This window comes from Oncorhynchus keta, chromosome 27, assembly GCF_023373465.1.
Source record: "Oncorhynchus keta strain PuntledgeMale-10-30-2019 chromosome 27, Oket_V2, whole genome shotgun sequence".
NCBI classification, from domain to species: domain Eukaryota; kingdom Metazoa; phylum Chordata; class Actinopteri; order Salmoniformes; family Salmonidae; genus Oncorhynchus; species Oncorhynchus keta.
This window is the reverse complement of record NC_068447.1, coordinates 46,648,330-46,668,234: the sequence shown is the minus strand read 5'-3', so window position 1 is coordinate 46,668,234 and position 19,905 is coordinate 46,648,330. Positions and strand designations below refer to the sequence as shown.

Sequence of the window (19,905 nt, the reverse complement as noted above, 5' to 3'; positions counted from 1 at the left end):
CAGTCTAAATAAAGGGAAATACGGTCAATCTTTGCATGCAGAATAAGGACTGCAACAATAAGGGAACAAGGGAAATTGTAGGCATCCAGTTATTGATTTGCCTAATTCAGTGTCTGCTCCACAATAATATGAAAAAATAAGAAATACTTATTGCCATGCGTTTAAACTCCGTTTGAATTACTGTTCATGGCTTATGTGAGTTTTCATCCTTTCCTGAAATGTCCTTTGTTTTGGTGGGGTGAGAAAACGCAGGACATGACCTTAGCTTGGAACCAAAAACGAACGTATTTAAGGTTGATTACCAGTGCTTGACTTCCGATGAAAGAAGCGCAGGAACTGTCTTTTTCCAAGTCGGTTCATTAGACTATGTTCACCGAAATCCACAAACGACATTATGCTACCTCTGATTATTCACTGTAAATGGTTCATACACATTTTCCATGACTTTTAACAAAATGTGCATTACTATTATCATAGCCTACATGAAAAAGTAAGCATTATTGATCAAGGCACTTAGTCCATCGCATAGAACTGCACTGTCAGTCACATGTTGTCATAGCCACGGTAAGTAGTTTTGGCGCTGTGCAAATTGCAGGACAAAAATGTTGCCTGGCCTGAAGACATCTACACTTACCAGTCAAAAGTTTTAGAACACCTACTCATTCAAGGGTTTTTCTTTATTTCTATTTTCTATTTTTTTTTTTTACATTGTAGCATAATAGTGAAGACATCAAAACTATGAAATAACACATATGGAATCATGTAGTAACCAAAAACGTTTTAAACAAATCAAAATATTTTTTTTATTTGCGATTCTTTAAATAGCCACCATTTGCCTTGATGAAAGCTTTGCACACGCTTGACATTCTCTCAACCAGCTTCACCTGGAATGCTTTTCAAACAGCCTTGAAGGAGTTCCCACATATGCTGAGCACTTGTTGGCTACTTTTCCTTCACTCTGCGGTCCGACTCATCCCAAACCACAGCCTGGAGGTGTGTTGGGTCATTGTCCTGTTAAAAACAAATGATAGTGGAACTAACTGGGGCGGCAGCGTAGCGTTGGTCTAGTAACCGGAAGGTTGCGAGTTCAAACCCCCGAGCTGACAAGGTACAAATCTGTCGTTCTGCCCCTGAACAGGCAGTTAACCCACTGTTCCCAGGCCGTCATTGAAAATAAGAATATGTTCTTAACTGACTTGCTTGGTTAAATAAAAGTAAAATAAAAAAAAATTAAAAAAAGTGCAAACCAGATGGGATGGCGTATCGCTGCAGAATGCTGTGGTTAAGTGTGCCTTGAATTCTAAATAAATCCCAGACAGTGTCACCAGCAAATCACCCCCAGACCATAACACCTCCTCCTCCATGCTTTACGGTGGGAAATACAAATGCGGAGATCATCCGTTCACCCACACCACGTCTCACAAAGACATTGTAACCAAAGATCTCAAATTTGGACTCCAGACCAGAGGACAAATTTCCACCGGTCTAATGTAAATTGCTTGTGCTTCTTGGCCCAAGCAAGTCTCTTCTTATTGGTGTCCTTGAGTAGTGTTTTCTTTACAGCAATTCGACCATTCACACGGTCTCTGAACAGTTGACTTGAACTCTGTGAAGCATTTATTTGGGCTGCAATCTGAGGTGCTGGTAACTAATGAACTTATCCTCTGCTGCGGAGGTAACTCTGGGTCTTCCTTTCCTGTGCCGGTCCTCATGACAGCCAGTTTCATCATAGCGTTTGATGTCTTTTGCGACTGCACTTGAAGAAACTTTCAAAGTTCTACAAGTTCTACAATGTAGAAAATAGTACAAATAAAGAAAAACCCTTGAATGATTTAGGTGTCCAAACTTTTGACTGGTACTGTATATTTTTTTCTCTCCAGATTTTTCAGGGGGTCACCCCTACTTCCCGCGGCTATGCATGTTGTCAACCCTCCACCTGGAGAGCTCCTTGGAAATCATTTCTTCATTCAATAAATCAAAGATCAAATGGATAAGGTAGGCTACATCAAAGCAGTAGAAGTTCGTGGATAAAAACCACTGGGAAAGCCCACCCCTCCCCTCAAAAAAAAAATAAAAGCCATATTACAAGCTGTGTTGTGATAATTGTGTTGTTGCTCTATAACCTATTAATTAATATGCTTTGTGACCGTGATATATAGGCCTAAAGGCCGAGACAATAAGAAGACACAGTGACAGAATCAATTCAAAACATATTTGTTTTATCACACAACCAGACAGTGAAGTCCACAAAGCATATTGCAGGTACAGTAACAGATAGTTATTGTTTGACATTTTCGGACCACCATTACAACTATTGATTTAGAACCACAGGGAGATACCGCAAGTCGCAAAGAAAACAGGAGCTGCCTCCACTATTCCAGGACCATTTCAACTTAATCTAATACAGTGACAACTAAAAGATTACAAAAACTATTTAGTCCAATCAACGCAAGCTAAATATGACGTGGCTGTCCATGGTTCTGATTTGTCTGTGTGTGTGTGTGTCAGCGGCGATTTTAGCATGTACATCTTGGTGGGGCAAAAATATATATATATGTAGCATGCGTGCCAGCAAAGCCACTACCCAACACTAAACAATACATGCATTGTACTATACCACTGCTACACCTGGCAAATCAGCAGAGCCTTGTCTGGCAGTGAAACAGTTCATTCAGCCTCATTTACAGGCTTTAAAAAAAACAGAGCCATATTAGCTGAATTGCTAAAACAAATGTGGTTTCTACTGACAATTGAGATGTACAAACTATGGCAATCCGTAATTTCAATTAAGACATTAATGTGTGAGCTAGGAAGGACATAAGCAGACAATGAAAGCTCTTACAATATTCAATGATGACATTTCTCCAAAAAAGGTTATAGGCTACATATGCGCCACCAAGTCAGAACAGTAGGTGAAATTAAGAGGTGAAAATAGACCAAATTATTAGCGCGAGGCACATGGGCCACTAACAGCTTACTACACAACATACACTTAATATTACTTTCTTTGCTACAGTATACATATCTCCCTGGCATATTACAGCATGTATGCAGTAGCATACAATACATTTTTGGACTCAACGTGATGTGCTCACTTGAATAGGAAGGTGGCACGACGATCCTTCGTGGGCAAATTTTGTCATCAAAGTCTGACATTCTCTGGATTTATGGTGCTTTCAAGACAACAGCACTGTAAAACTTTCCCCTGTAAATTTACAGCATTGCATGGCACCACAGTGGCCAGCTTAATACTATAATTTTGTTTTACAGCAGAGATGCTGTAATATGTTTTACAGTACTATTTTCCTTACTGTAAAAACATATTACAGCATCCTTGCTGTAAATGTACAGGGATGCTGTAATGTTTTACAGTATGGAAAATAGTATTGTAAAGCAAAATTACAGTATTAAGCTGGCAACTCTGGTGCCAGTTTGCTCCCCCAGAGACTGCATCACCCATCCTGGTCAAGCTTCTGGAGGCAATAGAAGGCAAAGGTTTGGAATGTCCAACCCTTTATAGAACTTTCACAGCAGCTTGTGGGCTGGATATGAGACAGTTCACTGACTGTGATTTGGAGCCTTTGGACCTACAGTCGCTATGTGATGGCCTTTGGAGATACCTGCAGGATTTGCCTAATCCAGTTGTTCCCACCTCTCTCCAAAGTGAGATGATTCATGCAGCACAGGAGGTAAAGGATCCAAAGGACTGTGCCCAGTTGTTGCGCAGAATAGCCAGCTCATCTAACCATCCTCTGCTACCAAGTTTGTTGATGTTCAAATATTGGAGAGTTGAGACCAAATCATGGACGCTGGACAGAGTGGATTTCAGTTGTAACAAAAGACAGTTTTAATGAGTCAAAGATATCTTGTCCCGCAGTTTTACGTGCACGGATCTAGTTCATATAACTCGGCAAGGAGTGAGGTGAAAAAGAGGCCTTATACAAAGGTTACATTCATTTTTATGCATGGAATAAAGTAGGTGGAGTCTTGTCGTTTTGGTCTTCTGACTGGTCACAAAGAGTTGGAGGCGGGCCTTGCTCTAGCCAGAGCGGGCCCCATTGGTGCATAGCAGAGTCTTGTTCTCTGAGCACCCGACCGGTAAAGGTGGGAGTAAGGTGTGTGTGTTCATGCAAGAAGGTATTTGTGTGTCAGGAAATCTGATACAGGAGAGCAGAGGGAGTCGTGAAAGAAGAGAACAGAGGGGGTCAGTTTTATGGCTGGGTGTATGTGTTCTTGCGATGTAATGTCTTTGTTTCCTGGGGTGGTAAGACAACAAAGCTGAGGGGATAGTGTTAGGGGGGTAGTTTTATTGCTGGCTGTGTGAGCTAGTTCCTGTTTTAACAGGAAGGTAAGATGACTTGAGTCAGGCGGTTTGGCTTGGCGCTGTATAATATATATGAGCTATGTGTATGAATGTTTACACACATATATATATATATATATATATGACAGATAACTGCTACAATTACGTTTTGAATTGGTAATCTAGTTAGGTCTCAGTCATTATTTTCTACCTGCTGCTGAAACGTCGCGCTCCCTCTCCTCCTGCAACGGACCACTCACACTGGCACACAGCACGACAGACATACACTGAAGGGCCATTCCGATAATGGCTGATATGTAGTTTATATTTATCATATTTAAGTGTGCTTTCATGAACTACATTAAAAACTATTATTTAATTCATTTCCATGACCTTGCAAACCCTCATTTGACAACTTGGAACAGCGTGTCATGTCATTCAGTCTGGCACATTTTCAATATGCGTAATCTCGAACAACATACTTACTGTCTTTCACAGATTCACATACTAGTGGCAAATACACCGGAACAAAGCAGAATGAGGAAATGAATGACCACTCTCCATTGCTATTCATTCAGCTCTGATCAGAGGAGCAGGTACGCAATTCCCCCCCAAACTAGAAGAGAAGGTACAGCGTTTCGGTCAGCTCCGGCCCAAGTCAATCACTGTTGAATACAAATAGAACTTCATAGATTTGACAAAATAGTTTAACAATTTCTCTGACAGCATACTTTAATTGAACAAATTTACAAATTTATAATTCAAAGTCTATATGTATACATTTGTAATTTATCCAAATCAATTTACAATAACATACACATTTTTATTTTCTCTCAAATGACATTATATTCAAGTACAATCCAACCAAACTGTAGGTGTAATCAGAATAAATTAATTAAAAAAAAGGCACACTCAGTAGTTCGTTACAATCAAAATAACAGATTCAAAAAAGCCCTTAAATTCTATATGAACAAAGATGAAAAATACATAAGAACGAGAAAACAATTCACACTTCACAACAAATGGGATTGGTAGACTCAGTTTATCTAGTAATTTTGGAGTATTTAAAAACAACATTAAGCGCATAAATTCACTCAATCATGGTAGATTAATTTGCATAATAGAGTCTAGAGCTTGATATCCTTTGTCTACTCTTATGGACTGCCCTCTTCAATTCATACCACAGGTTTTCAAACGGGGTCCAGAAACTGCGATGGCCATTGCAATAAAACATTTTTTTTTTGTGCTCAATTAAACATATTCTTTGTGTAATTTGATGTGTGCTTGGGGTAATTGTTTTGCTGGACGATCCACTTGCGGCCAAGTTTTAGCCCCCTGGCAGAGGAAACCAGGTTTTTGGCTAAAATGTCCTGATACTGGGTAAAGTTCATGATGCCGTAGGCCCTAACCAGTTGAAGCAAAATAGGCCCATAAAAAAGATCCACCACCATATTTTACAGTAGGTATGAGGTTTTTTCTGCTCATCACAGCCTTCTTTTGACACCAAACCCACCACTGGTGTGCGTGACCAAAGAGCTCTATTTTCATGTCATCCAATAAATGTAAATGCCTGGAGTTTGTTAAACGGCATTGGCACTGACTTGGATTGGAACCAGTGCTATGTTCAGATGACATGCAAATAGAGCTCTTTGGCCACACACACCAGTGGTGGGTTTGGTATTGAAAAGAGGATGTGATAGGCAGAAAATAACCCAGTACCTAAAAAGGCTCAGTGATGTTATCCTCTCAAGGGGAGGGTGACGGAGTATTGAAAACGGGTGCCAAAAATTGACCCATCTTTTATATATTTTGTATTACTTATTAAAAAAAAACTAAAAATTAAGAGAAATTGTATTAGTATAAAATATAATTTCAACAACAAAAAAATGCAAACACAATATACCATCTTTATGAAGGGTGCCAATTATTTCAGTCATGAGATGTCATGAAAAACAGGGAAGGGAAAACTCACATATTCCAGAATTCTATATGGTAGAAACAGCACAACGCAGTGACTAGAACCATATAAAATATATCCCTATCCTAGGATTCTACTTCTATGACTACTACATCTCCTGTAAAGGGACAGGAAAAGATCAGGAAGTGAATATATTTTGGTCACCTTAGCAATGTTTGGTGTTCAGAAGCAGAGGTCTTGAAGAAGTGCATTGAGTGGCAGACTCAGAGCAATTCACCAATAAGACTCACTTTTTCCACTAGGAAATTAAGACCCAATGCACACTGCCGGACGGACCTGCTAATTTAGCATCAGGTTGATATCAATGGGTCTTTAGACTGAATTGACACTTGCTCGGCACAAGCTGATCCTCAGATTTTTTAAATACTTAATTTTGACTATATTAAGCTTGGCAGGAAATAGACTACAGGTGTATAGGAAATTGATCTGTTTAAATAATTAGAAAATCCATCCCCCCATTCCCTGTAACAACAACATTGGTGAAAGCTAGATAGTGGAACCCTTTACCAATGCAATCATTTTAGACCATGTTAGACTTCCAAGTAAAGAAAGCAAGGATGGATATTAACATTTACCAACAGGACCAATAATGTGAAAGAAAATAAGACGATTCCTTTCAATCACACTCATACTTCAACCTTTGAGACCTGAGCCTCCATTTGGAGTTTTGCCAGTGAGTGACAACCAATCGGTTGGCATCTTTCACCCATAGTGTATGATGATGGTGGTATTCATTCAAACAGACAGGTCGCTCTGCCAAAATGAATGGAAGCATTGTAAAGAATGACAGACTTTCACTTGCCTTGCCAATGAAAGACCTCATCAGGCAATGTGAGCTTTTTTCTCTGAATTCAGCTCCAACATGTCGAAAGTCAAATCAACACGTTGACCATCTCAACACAAATATCATTATCAAATAATGACCTCAATCAGATGACATGAACAGTAACACACTTTATGGCAATCTAATTCGCTGGCTGCTACTCTGCATCTGTGATGTCATGGCTGCTTCCTAAGCTTCCATTTCCTCACTTGGCTTCGTCACCTGGTGAGTTTAAAGGGGAGGGTTATAAACAGGAAGAGCAAACAGGAAATGCAAGACAAATCCATTTGAATTAAATCACTTTTTGATAGCACCCCTTTTTGATTTGAACAAAACCTTCCATACATATTGGCCAATTGTAGAAGTGATCAGAGAGTGACCGTTCGGACATGAATGCCAAAACATTCAAGAGATAAAGGGGCTCAAAGTTGACTCATTTCACATACCATAAGACATCCATGTCATTATCACTGGAAAAGATAAATGGTTGAGATTTATGTAATTTAAAAACGTACAAATAGGTGGTCAAACGGTTTCATAATTTATTTAAGAAAAAAATAAATAATAATAATAACCTTAAAAGTCAATTATCCAATAACGTGCAAACTCAGATTTTTGTCCTATTTGCATAGGTTGTAGCTTAGAGCCCATTTGACATCTGAGGTCTTTGTGTTGTTTCCGCCATCGGTTGAGACAACATGCTCTTGAATACATGGTGGGTGTCATGCTTGGGCTGATAAATGTACTAAAATGGGAATATAATTAAAATATCAACTTTTAAAATGGCACCTCAAAGAGGTCTATACATCAGAGAATGTTGACTTGAATAGGAATATGAGTTTTAAATTATACAGTCAATCCTCCATAGAAAACCAATTGAAATCATAGAAATATAGATAATAGAATAGACATGACCATTTAAGTTGACGTTCCATGGTGTGTAGACTAGCAGACATCTTTGTGGTAGTAATTCGAAATTAAAATGTACATTTACATTTAAATGGTGTACCAGCTAAATCGCAGTGGTCTGAAGGGATAGGTCCATTCTATAAATTTGATTTCTATGATTGAAATGACACCCACCCTGTATTCAAGAGCATGGTTGTGTCTCAACAGATGGCCGGCACAACACAAAAAACCTAGATGATGTAAAGTCGGGTCTAAGCTACAATCTATCCGAATGAGAAATGTGTGTTTATGCTTTTTCAGATAATTTACATTACATGTAAATCAAATATATGTTTTAATTAAAAACATGCTTTTCAAGAATTGATAAGTTTGAAAACCCTGTTTGTAAGGTTTTAAATGATATCAAACTGAACTGTTTATATTATGCAGTGATGAAGACATGGATGTCTCATGATATGGTAGGGTATACAAAATGGGTCAACTTTGAGCACCTCCATCTCCTGAATGTTTTGGCATTCAGGTCCAAAAAGTCACTTTCTGACCATTTTTCCATGGGCCAGAATGAATCAGTTGGACGGGCATTTGATTTCCATAGGCTCGCCCACTTTTTCCTAGGACCTCCTGTGTGTGCATGCACTTGCACACATGTTCTAAATAGGTGTAATAGTAAAGACCATACGCAGCTCAGGAGTTTCAAGTTTGAGGAAGCTTACAATTTATCCTACAATTTCTACCGATCTACATGCCAGTAATTAATATGTGCACATTTTCGTGGAACAGTTTAATTTCCTTATACCTTTGTCTACAGTAGGTGTGCACACGTGTGATGCACACTCAGACATTACACAGGAACAATGTTAACAACAACCCTCTCTCTCTCTCCCCTCCCCCTCAATCATAAAATGATAAAAATCGAAAAAGTTCAAACTCAACTATGGCAAGAGCACTAGCCTCTACCATATGGACACATCGTTACGCTGTGATCCATTGGGGGCTAAATGGGCACTTACCTACTGATGCATGCATTCTGGAGACGCACCATATCTTCGCCACACCCCTCTCCCCTTCTTCACGATGCAACATTTTAAATTACATTATATATGTGTGAAGACACATATTTTAGACACTTTTCACAGACAGCCGCAACTTAATCAACTAGACCTATTGCCACGCACCCTACCCAAATGGATGGCTAAGTCAAGCTCCTTGGTGAAGTATAAAAAAACCAACAATTTAAGACAGGAATAATTACATAATTTTGGCGAAACATCACTTTACTTTAGGGCAATCCAGCATCCTAACAGTGCCCTATGCACCCGCCAACTTTCCTTTCAAATTCGCAAGAGGCTGAAATCAGAGATCTGTATATAATGATGAGATGCTCATATCTCCGCCCTAACAATGGGAGTCTTTGTCCCAAAGTTGGGAAAGCAGGCGACAAGCTTAGGTCTGCATATTATTCCCATAGAAACGCATTGGACAGATTTTGTCAAGAGTGAGCCCTCTCGCTTTGCCTCTCTCTGCTGAAACTACATCACTGGAGAAAGCGTCCAAGCGAGTGAAACAGCGCCCCCTGTCCCAGTATGTGTAGCCCGTGTTTCTGATGCTTTCTGGACCAAAAGAGTATGGCATGTCATACTCTTTTGGTCCAGAAAGCATCAGATACAAGGGCTACACATACTGGGACAGGGGGCGCTGTTTCACTCGCCCGGATGCTTTAACTGAGATTGATGCGTCTTTCTGTCTGAGCGCGTCTCGGTCAGATAAATGATCAATATTTCAATATTGAATTTGGACGGTTGAGGAGGTATAATGCCCATAACGCCAGCACTGCCATGGGCAAACATATATGCAAAGGTTTGTTTAAATCAAAAAGTGATTGAATTCATATTCAGAAGAGGACTGGCCACCCCACATAGCCTGGTTCCTCTCTAGGTTTCTTCCTAGGTTTTGGCCTTTCTAGGGAGTTTTTCCTAGCCACCGTGCTTCTACACCTGCATTGCTTGCTGTTTGGGGTTTTAGGCTGAGTTTCTGTACAGCACTTTGCGATATCAGCTGATGTACGAAGGGCTATATAAATACATTTGATTTGATTTACCCCAATCCCAAATCGACCCAAGCTTGAGCTTCTAACCCCAGGGCAAATGTGATCTAAGAAGATTGGAAAGGTGTAAGAAATATGGCAGAAATTCCACCTGGCCTATCAGAAGACAATGTGGAGCTACTGGAACGGTCATCGAAATCTCTACAAGTGCCTAGGAGCTAGAAGTCGGTTGGGGATAGGATGAGTGCCTATACACACATAGGTATGAGTAAACAGCAAGCTTATTGTTAGATTGGTTATCAAAGAGAAAGCAATTTAATTCCTTAATTTAAATCAGTGAATCAAAAGAAAACACCATCCAAAAAATAAAAAAATACACACAAACCAAAACGATGCCACGCGGCAAAAAGGGATTAGTTGGCGGCGCTCAGTCATAGTTAATCAAAGCACAACCACTTACAGTAGAAATGTCCATCCTTCGTAGTGCCCATTATTTCAAACACACAACTAATTTTGCAACAAATACTGTAGATAGATGAGTATCAAGAAGCTTTTGGAAAATTCCCAGATTAGAACCACCTCGTTTAACCCCGTTAGCGGTTTCCAGTTTTGGTCTTTCTTTGGCTAAATGCCTGATGGGCATATTGTCTTTCTCATTTTGAGACAGTCTAGAATTTCAGACCCCACTATATTTTACAATGACTAGCGTTTTAGGCCTGTAGTCTAAAATGAGACATGTACATTTGATTAGAACACTTGTGTGTCATTGAACGCACCAGTATTAGGGAGTCCTCATTTAAGATGGCGGACCACAAGAAGCTCAACCTTGGGTCGATCTGGGTTCAGTCATTTCTTGCTGAAATTATTATGCCGCGTGTCAAATCGAGGTGGAAAGATTCAAAACCCACATTCGCACACTTGTTGATTGAGAGAAGACTTGAAGGCACCAGTAAAGGGATTGAACTAAGGGGGACAAAACACATCATTAGCTATACCAGAGCCTTAAGGTTTGGGGGTTTGCATCCACACGGACAGGAAAAGCTACAGCCTACATTTGGAAATATGTATAAGGTCAAAGATAATGGATAAAATGACGAGATGCTTGTGTCTCCAGGATTATCCGTAATCATCCACATTAATGTAGAAGTGTTCAGAAACATTATATTCTTATTTATAATAGTGACTCCAAAATGACACAATACATTATTTACCATTCATATTCTATTGGGCACAAAATAATCTGCAACACAACCAAAAAAACAAACTTCAAATGCATCCAACAAGTAGTCATTGTGTGCTCGGAATATGGGACCAAATTCAAAACTTTTGACTACTTTATTTATAAGAATCTTTAGGGAAGTCAATAATTTTGGACTCATTTTGAGAGAAAAAAAAAGCATGACTTGTGAAACAAAATCTCAGAGCAACTGTATTAATCTAAAAATAATACAACCTCCCAATTTTGTTGAGCATACAATATAGCTCCGTATTGGGAGTTATTTATTTTATACAGTAATTATTGCTTTAACGGGGGTTATCTTTAACAAGGGTGTCAATAATTTCGGACCCCACTAAATATTGTGCATTACTTTCCAATTAGATAATTTGTCGTCAAATGACTTCTCAAAAAGATTGCTTTCATCCATAGAAAACGACAACACACCAAATCATTTCTGGGTTTGTACAGAGGGGAGCAGGAAAATGGGCGAGGGGGTTCACAGCAATTATGCAAATCCACTCCAAAGACAAAATCCCACACACACATCCAAACAGATAGACACCCGAAAAAGCATTGAAGAAAAAGGGAATTCTCGCCACCACACAGAAAAAACGGACAGTTTAGTTGTTAATCAGTTCAAATCAGTTTGCTGTGGACAGCTTTTTGTTCATCAGTTCAAAGTAGTTGTGTTTGTGTTTTTATACCTTGCTCCTGAAGAGGGGCTTGGCGCCGGGGCCCCAGTACTCATTGTAGATGAGCTTGAAGAGAAAGAGGTGGAAGAGGGTGATGAGAGAAGCCACGCTGAACCAGAAGAGGAAGGGCAGGCCCGGGTACTGCTTGGCCATGTGCTCCTCGTGTGCCAGGATGGCCTTGAGGTGCAGCGTGTGCCGCAGGTCCTGCAGGTGGCGAAGGTCCGTGGAGATGTAGAGCAGCGGAGTGATGGGCTGCGTCACCATCACAGGGAACACGTGGCCCTTGGCCTCCACCAGCGACGACGTCAGCTCCACCGGCTCGTTGAGGCAGCCCGCCTCGCAGGCGTACAGTGCCACGGGCTTCTCCTGGGGCTTGACTGACACGTGCAGAAAGGGTTTGCCCTCAGAGTCCAGCAGCACAGCTAGGTTGATCAGGTCCTGGTTGTAGTGGATTCCCCGCAGCGCGTAGCTGTTGTGCAGTACATCCGGGTCTGCCTGGAACTGAAGGTGGTTTTCGTTGAATGAGAGGCCTCCGAAGCTGAGCACGGCACCCTGCATAACGCCGTGGGCGCCCGCCGCCACCAGCACCTTGCAGCCCCTCTTCTGCAGGGTGAGGGTCCACAGGTTGACCAGCTGCAGGACTTGGGCCACGCTGCTGACCCGCTCCGGCCACAGGTTCTCAGCGTGCATTGTGGCATGCCCGCTGAAGCAGTGGTCGGCGTAGTTGAGGCTGGACTCCAGGCGGGCGCGCTCCTCAGTGCCAAGACGGCGGTCCAGCAGTGGAGCCGGCGAGGCCGAGAGGACGTAGTAGAGCGTGGTGTTGACTGTGGCGCTGGATGGCGTGTGTGCGTCGGTGATCTTACGCATCTCCACCCCTGCAGGACAGATACACACACAGCAGATGTGGGAACAGAATATGTCAACATAGTGGAGCTGGGATGAACAACTGAAAAGTACCGATGCTCCAGAACATCTCACGGAACTGCGGGGACTGTGAAGGGGATACACACACAGAAACAAACACACACACACACACACAATTGTTGTAGTTGTATTATTTTTTGTTGTATTATTTGTATATCGTTGTATTTCAAATGGTGTTTTCTTTTTTTGTGGACCCTAGGAAGAATTGCTGGTGCCTCTGCAAAAGCTAACAGAGATTGCCTTTTTATTACCAAAGCAGTTTGCTTACTATCCCTGTCTGCTGTCACCACATGCTTCAAGATGGCCACCATTGTTCCAGTACCCAAGAAGGCAAAGGTAACTGAACTTAATGACTATAGCCCTGTAGCACTCACCTCTGTCATCATGAAGTGCTTTGAGAGACTAGTCAAGGACCATATCACCTCCACCTTACCTGCCACCCTAGACCCACCTCAATTTGCATACCACCCCAATAGATCCATAGACGATGCAATCGCCATCACTCTGCACACTGCCCTATCCCATTTGGAGAAGAGGAATACCTATGTAAGAATGCTGTTTATTGACTACAGCTCAGCATTCAACACCACAGTACCCTCCAAGCTCATCATTAAGCTCAAGGACCTGGGTCTTAACCCCGCCCTGTGCAACTGGGTCCTAGACTTCCTGATGGGCCGCCCCCAGGTGGTGAAGGTAGGAAACATCACCTACACTCTGCTGATCCTCAACACTGGGGCCCCACAAGGGTGCGAGCTCAGTCCCCTCCTGTACTCCCTGTTCACCCATGATGGCGTGGCCAAGCACGCCTCCAACTCAATCATCAAGTTTGCAGACACAACAGTAGTAGGCTTGATTGTCAACGATGACTAGACAGCCTACAGGGAGGAGGTGCGGGCTCTGGGAGTGTGGTGCCTGGAAAACAACATCTCACTTAATGTCTACAAAACAAAGAAGATGAATGTTGAACTTCAGGAAACTGTAGATGGGGGGTGGAAAGCTTCAAGTTCCTTGGCGTAAACGTCACTGACTAACTGAAATCGACCACCCACACACAGTCCATCATTACTTTAAGACATAAAGGTCAGTCAATACTGTTTTTGCAGTCACAAAAACCATCAAGGACTATGATGAAACTGGCTCTCATGAGGACCGCCACAGGAATGGAAGACCCAGAGTTACCTCTGCTGCAGAGGATAAGTCCATTAGAGTTACCAGCCTCAGAAATAACAGCCAAATAAATTCTTCAGAGTTCAAGTAACAGACACATCTCAACATAAACTGTTCAGAGGAGACTGTGAATCAGGCCTTCATGGTCAAATTGCTGCAAAGAAACTGCTACTAAAGGACACCAATAAGAAGAAGAGACTTGCTTGGGCCAAGAAACACAAGCAATGGACATTTAGAAAATTAGATTTTCTGTCTTTTTCAAACACGCATTGCAGAGCTGGCTACAACTTCAATTTCACCCCCCTGAAAAGATAGAACAAATATTACCACAAATATTATGGCTGAACTCAAATGTGCTGGTTGATAAAATACCTGTATTTATGGGAAAGATGTTTGAAAAGGGTATTTTGTTCTTAAATTATATTGTAAATTGTAATGGTAAAGTTATGTCCTTCATGGAGTTATCAGAATTGTACGGGAAGGTCTGCTCAATCCAAGAGTACAACCAATTGATTACAACATTGCCCCAAAAATGGAGGAGGCGGGTGGCGGCGGGAGGAGGTGGGGAACTGGTCTGCCCAATATAAAGAATCAAAACTGGCAGAGGAATAAAAATAACATAAATAGGAAAGTTTCATTTGAGGACCAGGATGTTGACAACTGTGCCATACAGATAGTTGGGAAGAGATTTGGTATGATTTGATATATGAAACAACGTAAGATTTAAAGACTTTGTGCTGTGTGAGAGAGAGAATGGTGGTCAAAAGATAAAGGGAAAAAAAAGGCTAAATAAAACAAGGTACATTTGAATGACACTAAGTGGCAGTGTTTTTACAACTGACTGATGCCGTGCAGGTGTTTGATTATACACACACTCTCATTCAAATAAACACATACAAGAACACACACATACATGCAATAGTGCCAGACATGCACACAAACATATACAGTTGGCATTTTGGCATCTTTTGTTTAAAATGTATTACTTTGTTGATTTCTTTTTTGCATTGTTGTTTGCTGTTTTCTTCTGTCTTTTCCTTTTTTCTCTTTAGTAATTTGATCTAGAACTACATCATTCATTAGCCTAGTCATTCATCATAATCAGGTAGCATGCAAATACCATCCAATAATTGTTTCATCCTGCACAGTCTATGAGAAAGCATGTGAGAGTTATCTAAATACCACAACGTCATTCTGCACTGCAACGCAAAAGGCATGGCATCTCAGCCTCGACTTTGTATTCACTCACCAGAGATGAAGAGGTCCATCCAGGCCTGTTGGTGGTCCTGGACCAGATCTTCTACGTTGGCCCTCAGCAGCTCTCCCAGTTCTTTCTTGGCTCCGTCCCGGAGCCTGGTGAAGGTCTCCTCCAGCTTGGCCGCCTCGATGGGCTCCGACATCCACACCACCGACAACACATTCTCTGCAAACTCTGACTTGGCAGCCACCTGGATGCGGCTGCCAAGCTTATTGGTGGCCACCACCACCAGCACTATCTGGTTCTTTTCAGGCAGAACCACGCGGCCCAATGACAGCACGACCTCCTTGTCCTCCACCTTCTCCACACTGGCTGAGAACTTGCTCCCGAACGAGGGAATTTCGGTGGACACCTCCATGGTGGCGGCCCGCTCAGAGGGGTTGTTGATGTGGATCCTCTGGAGGAAGACATTGGGCCGGCTGCGGTGGGCGATGAACTCTTCTCGGATGGTGAGGCAGTCACGGGCTGATCCGAGGCTGCCGGCTCCCCCTGGGAGGACGCATCGGACGGACAGGACAGCCCCTTTGCGGAACCATAGCATGGTGGCCCTCGCCTTGGCCCGCATCCCCGGGACGTGGATGCCCACGATGGGTGAGTACTCAGTCTGGTAAACTGGGGCCGAGCCGGGCTGGGAGGACGAGGCCACCCACAGTCTGTTGGAGTCAATGTCCACCAGGAAATGGCCGTTACCTGAGACGAAAGGCGTGACCGCTTTCTCCTGGGGAGTAGTGTAGATTCCCTCACCCCGGTCCACCAGTGACTTCCACCTGTGGATCTCAGTCTGGAGGCATTGTCCTGCTGGCCCGCCCGACTGGCCTAAGCCACTGAACAACCTCAAAGCACCGTCTGAGCTAAGGTACCAGTAGAAGATTAGGAAAAACAGCAGTCCAATGAGCATTCTTCTAGCCCAGCTGCTTGACAGCAGACCTGGTAGGCCCTTTAGTCTTTGCTGGAGCCACATTGTATTTATGCTTTAGAGACACTATAACTCAAGTTTGCAATTTGAGTAGTTAGCTATAGTACCTAATTACCAGTATAACAAAAAAAACAGGACCGTCAAAGGTGGTTCTCCATTCTCTCTAACCAATATCAACGTTAGATCAGGAGATGACCGCTTACGTTTTGAGTTATTAGTGTAGGAAGTCTTTCCTGTTGACAACCATAGTAGCTAGCAATGCACACGGTAGGTAAGCTAACTTTACCTAGCTAGATAACTTTCACTAGCGATGCTAATAACCTGGTACTCAAATATTGTATAGCTACTGTATGTTGCTATCCAAATAACAGCACATTAGCTAAAATGTCCATGTCAAATCTTGATTGCTGTCAAACCTAAGCATGCTAACAAGCTAACCAAAACAAGCTAAGTGAGCTAACGTACCTAGCGAGCTAGCTAAGTTATGGCGGTTGCAAACTAGCATTTCGCTGCTAGTTAGGCGACACTTAGCATTTGTTTCTCACATCGTGGCAATAAATCCATTGAGTGCAATTGTTGCTCATTTTTCGCTTATGTCTAGCAGTTGGGATTCCATTCCTTTTTGAGTTGGATTACTTTTCAAGCAACTCACCAATCTATCGTTGACACTTCTGCATGGGTTTACTGAAATTACCGCAAATCACGTTGGACGATAGCACCGGAAGTGTCGGAATTAGTTGGGAATTTTTACGACACTGTGTTTTTTATTAGCTAGAAAGTTGTAAATTGTCACGTTTGTGTCTGAATTGAGGGGAAAAGTGAGAGAGAAGAGGTCTAAGAGATTGAGGGACGAAGAGGGTGAGTTTAGAAGAGGGTGAGTTTAGAAGAGGGTGAGTTTAGAAGAGGGTGAGCTTGAGTCGGATAGAAGTTGTGGGAAAAAAGGGAGATGGTTTGTCAAAGAAGAATGGTAGACAGGAGAAGAAATGGAAGTGAATGAGGGTGAAGTATCGGAGGTGGTAGATGTGGTAAAGTTATCGGAGACCGTGGTATGCACTGAGGATCAGGATGAAGAAGAGTATGTGACAGTAGGAGTGAAGTGGAAAAGGTGGACTCTTGCCTCTTGGCTGATCCATTTGTGGTTTCACTGTGGGGGTGTTGGGACAGGTGAATCGGTGAGGGTAACTAGAAGTTGGTCTAGTGATAATTGTTTGTGTTTCTGTTGGGCAGAGGAAGAATGCGCTTGAAGTAAAACGAATGGGGGCAAGGAAAGTGAATTGTTTCGTTCTCATGAAAAGGGCACCAATGAAAGGAGTGGTAACTGGGGTAGCAGTAGATATAAACGTTGACTAGCTGAGGGAAAATATTCCCGGTGTATGTGATGCTCGTCGTTTGATGCAACACAGACAGGGGAGTGAGTTGGAGGAAACAGACAAGTCATTGTCTGTTCTTTTGAGTTGAGTCTTTGCCTGGCAAAGCGAAGTTAGGATATATAAGTTATCCATTAAGATGTTACAGGTGTCAAGCTTATGGGCATGTGGCAACAGTGTGTGGGAGAGAGGGCCCACGGTGTGAGACAAAGGAATGTGTAGTATTGGGGAAAGTAGTGGAATGTGTTAATTGTAGGGGTGCCCATGGAGCTGGGGATCAGAAATGTCCTGTGAGAAAGAGGCAGGTTGAGGTTTCCAGGGTTAAGAGTAGAGCAGAAGTTGTCATATGCTGAGGCTGTGAAGAAAGTAGAGGAAGATGGGTTAAGGTGAGAGTAGTAGAGATATACCAGTACAGAGGGATAGGCCAAGAAGTGAAATACGTTTCAGTAAGATTGGATTTTTAGCATTTATAGCAATGGTTATTAATTGTACTGCAGGGATGGATCAGAAGTGTCAGAAAATGTAGGTTGTGGTGGCAGCTGCAGAGAGTTATTTGGGTGTGCGAGACTTCACAGCACATGATTGTGGTCAATACAATAATATCAGAATGAGCAATGTCAGTCCGGAATATACAGTAGTTTTCACCTGGATTCACCTGTTCAGTCTACGTCATGGAAAGAGTAGGTGTTTTGTGTGTTTGTGTTTATCTATCTACACACACACACACACACACACACACACACACACACTGAGTGTACAAAACATTAGGAACAACTGCTCTGTCCATGATGTATACTGGCCAGGTGAATCCAGGTGAAAGCTACTGTATGTTGGAACATTGCTGTGGGGACTTGCTTCCGTTCAACCACAATAGCATTAGTGAGGTAGGGCACCAGATTCGTTCATCGAACTGCCAGATGGTGAAGCGTAATTCATCACTCCAGAGAAGGCGTTGTCACTGCTCCAGTCCATTGGTGGCAAGCTTTACACCACTCCAGCCAACGCTTGGCTTTGTGCATGGTGATCTTAAGCTTGTGTGCGGCTGCTCAGCCATGGAAACTAATTTAATGAAGCTCCCGACGAACAATTCTTATCCGGAAGGACGTTGCTTCCAGAGGTACTTTGGAACTTGGTGGTGAGTGTTGGAACTGAGGACAGACAATTTTTATGCGCTACTCGTTTCAGCACCTTGCGGTACCGTTCTGTAAGCTTGTGTGTCCTATCACTTTGCGGTTGAGCCATTGTTGCTCTTAGACGTTTCCACTTCACAATAACAGCACTTACATTTGGCTCAGGGCAGCTCTAGCAGGGCATACATTTTACGAACTGACTTGTTGGAAAGGTGACATTCTATGACAGTGCCACGTTGAAAGTCACGGAGCTCTTCGGTAAAGCCATTCTACTACCAATGTTTGTCTATGGAGATTGCATGGCGATGTGCTTGATTTTATACACCTGTGAGCAACAGAGGTGGCTGAAATAGCTGAATCCACTAAGGGGTGTCCGCATACCTTTGTGTGTATATATAGTGTCTAACATCAGCCATTGAGAACTGCAAACGTTTTGCTGCTTTTCTCAACAGCATGTGACTTGACAACGCTGGCCAAACAAGATGTAGCTACAAACAAAACGGAATTAAATGGTTCCAGTCTGCCGTGAATTGTCATCCATGTATACGGATAAGAGTCTAGCTACATTTTCAGATATTATACGTTTCTAATTTTGTCAAAGTCATTTTCATTGCAAGTTACAGTGTACTGTTTGCTAGCTAACAAACGTTAGCTTGCTGGCTCGCTAGCTAACTTTACATGTATGATTTACTTTTGAGAAAATGGCCCTTGAATGTTTAAGTACACCTACTGGAGAGCTCTTCTTTGTCTACACCCATTCAGCATCGTTCACACCCTCTTAAGCCTTAGCCCCACCCATCTCTTTAGGATTCACATGTGAGGCCATGTGGTTAACACACGCGATATCAAATACAATCTAAGTTTATTTGTCACATGCACAGGATCCAGAAGGTGTAAACGGTACAGTGAAGTGTCCAGCCCACTCATTATCTCAGCTAATCATGGCTAGCGGAATGGTTCCTGTTTTGTTTTTTTGTGGCTAAACCAACTCGTAATTTTAACAATTTAATCGTATTTATGGATTGAATACAAATTTGTTATTAAGGCACATGAATATTCACACTGTCGACTTTTTCCACATTTTCTTGTTAGTCTGAATTTAAATTGCATGTCACTGGCCTACAAACAATACCCCATAATGTCAAAGTGGAATTATGTTTTTTGAAATGTTAATA

General features: G+C 42.2%; 1 protein-coding gene across 2 annotated transcripts; it reads right to left on the bottom strand.

Annotated features, from left to right (window-relative positions):
* Positions 1 to 3,823: 3,823 nt before the first annotated feature.
* Positions 3,824 to 16,968, bottom strand: kiaa2013 (KIAA2013 ortholog). Of its 2 annotated transcripts, none has more exons than XM_035739458.2 (3): positions 15,309 to 16,968; positions 11,981 to 12,843; positions 3,824 to 7,326 (listed from the first exon to the last, which is right to left on the bottom strand). In XM_035739458.2, the coding sequence occupies exons 1-3, from the start codon at positions 16,276 to 16,278 to the stop codon at positions 7,294 to 7,296; spliced, it is 1,866 nt and encodes a 621-aa protein (XP_035595351.1). In that variant the 5' UTR covers positions 16,279 to 16,968; the 3' UTR covers positions 3,824 to 7,293. The 2 variants fall into 2 exon arrangements, with proteins under 2 accessions (XP_035595351.1, XP_035595352.1); XM_035739459.2 differs by having other exon boundaries at positions 3,824 to 4,968.
* Between the last annotated feature and the right edge of the window lie 2,937 nt (positions 16,969 to 19,905).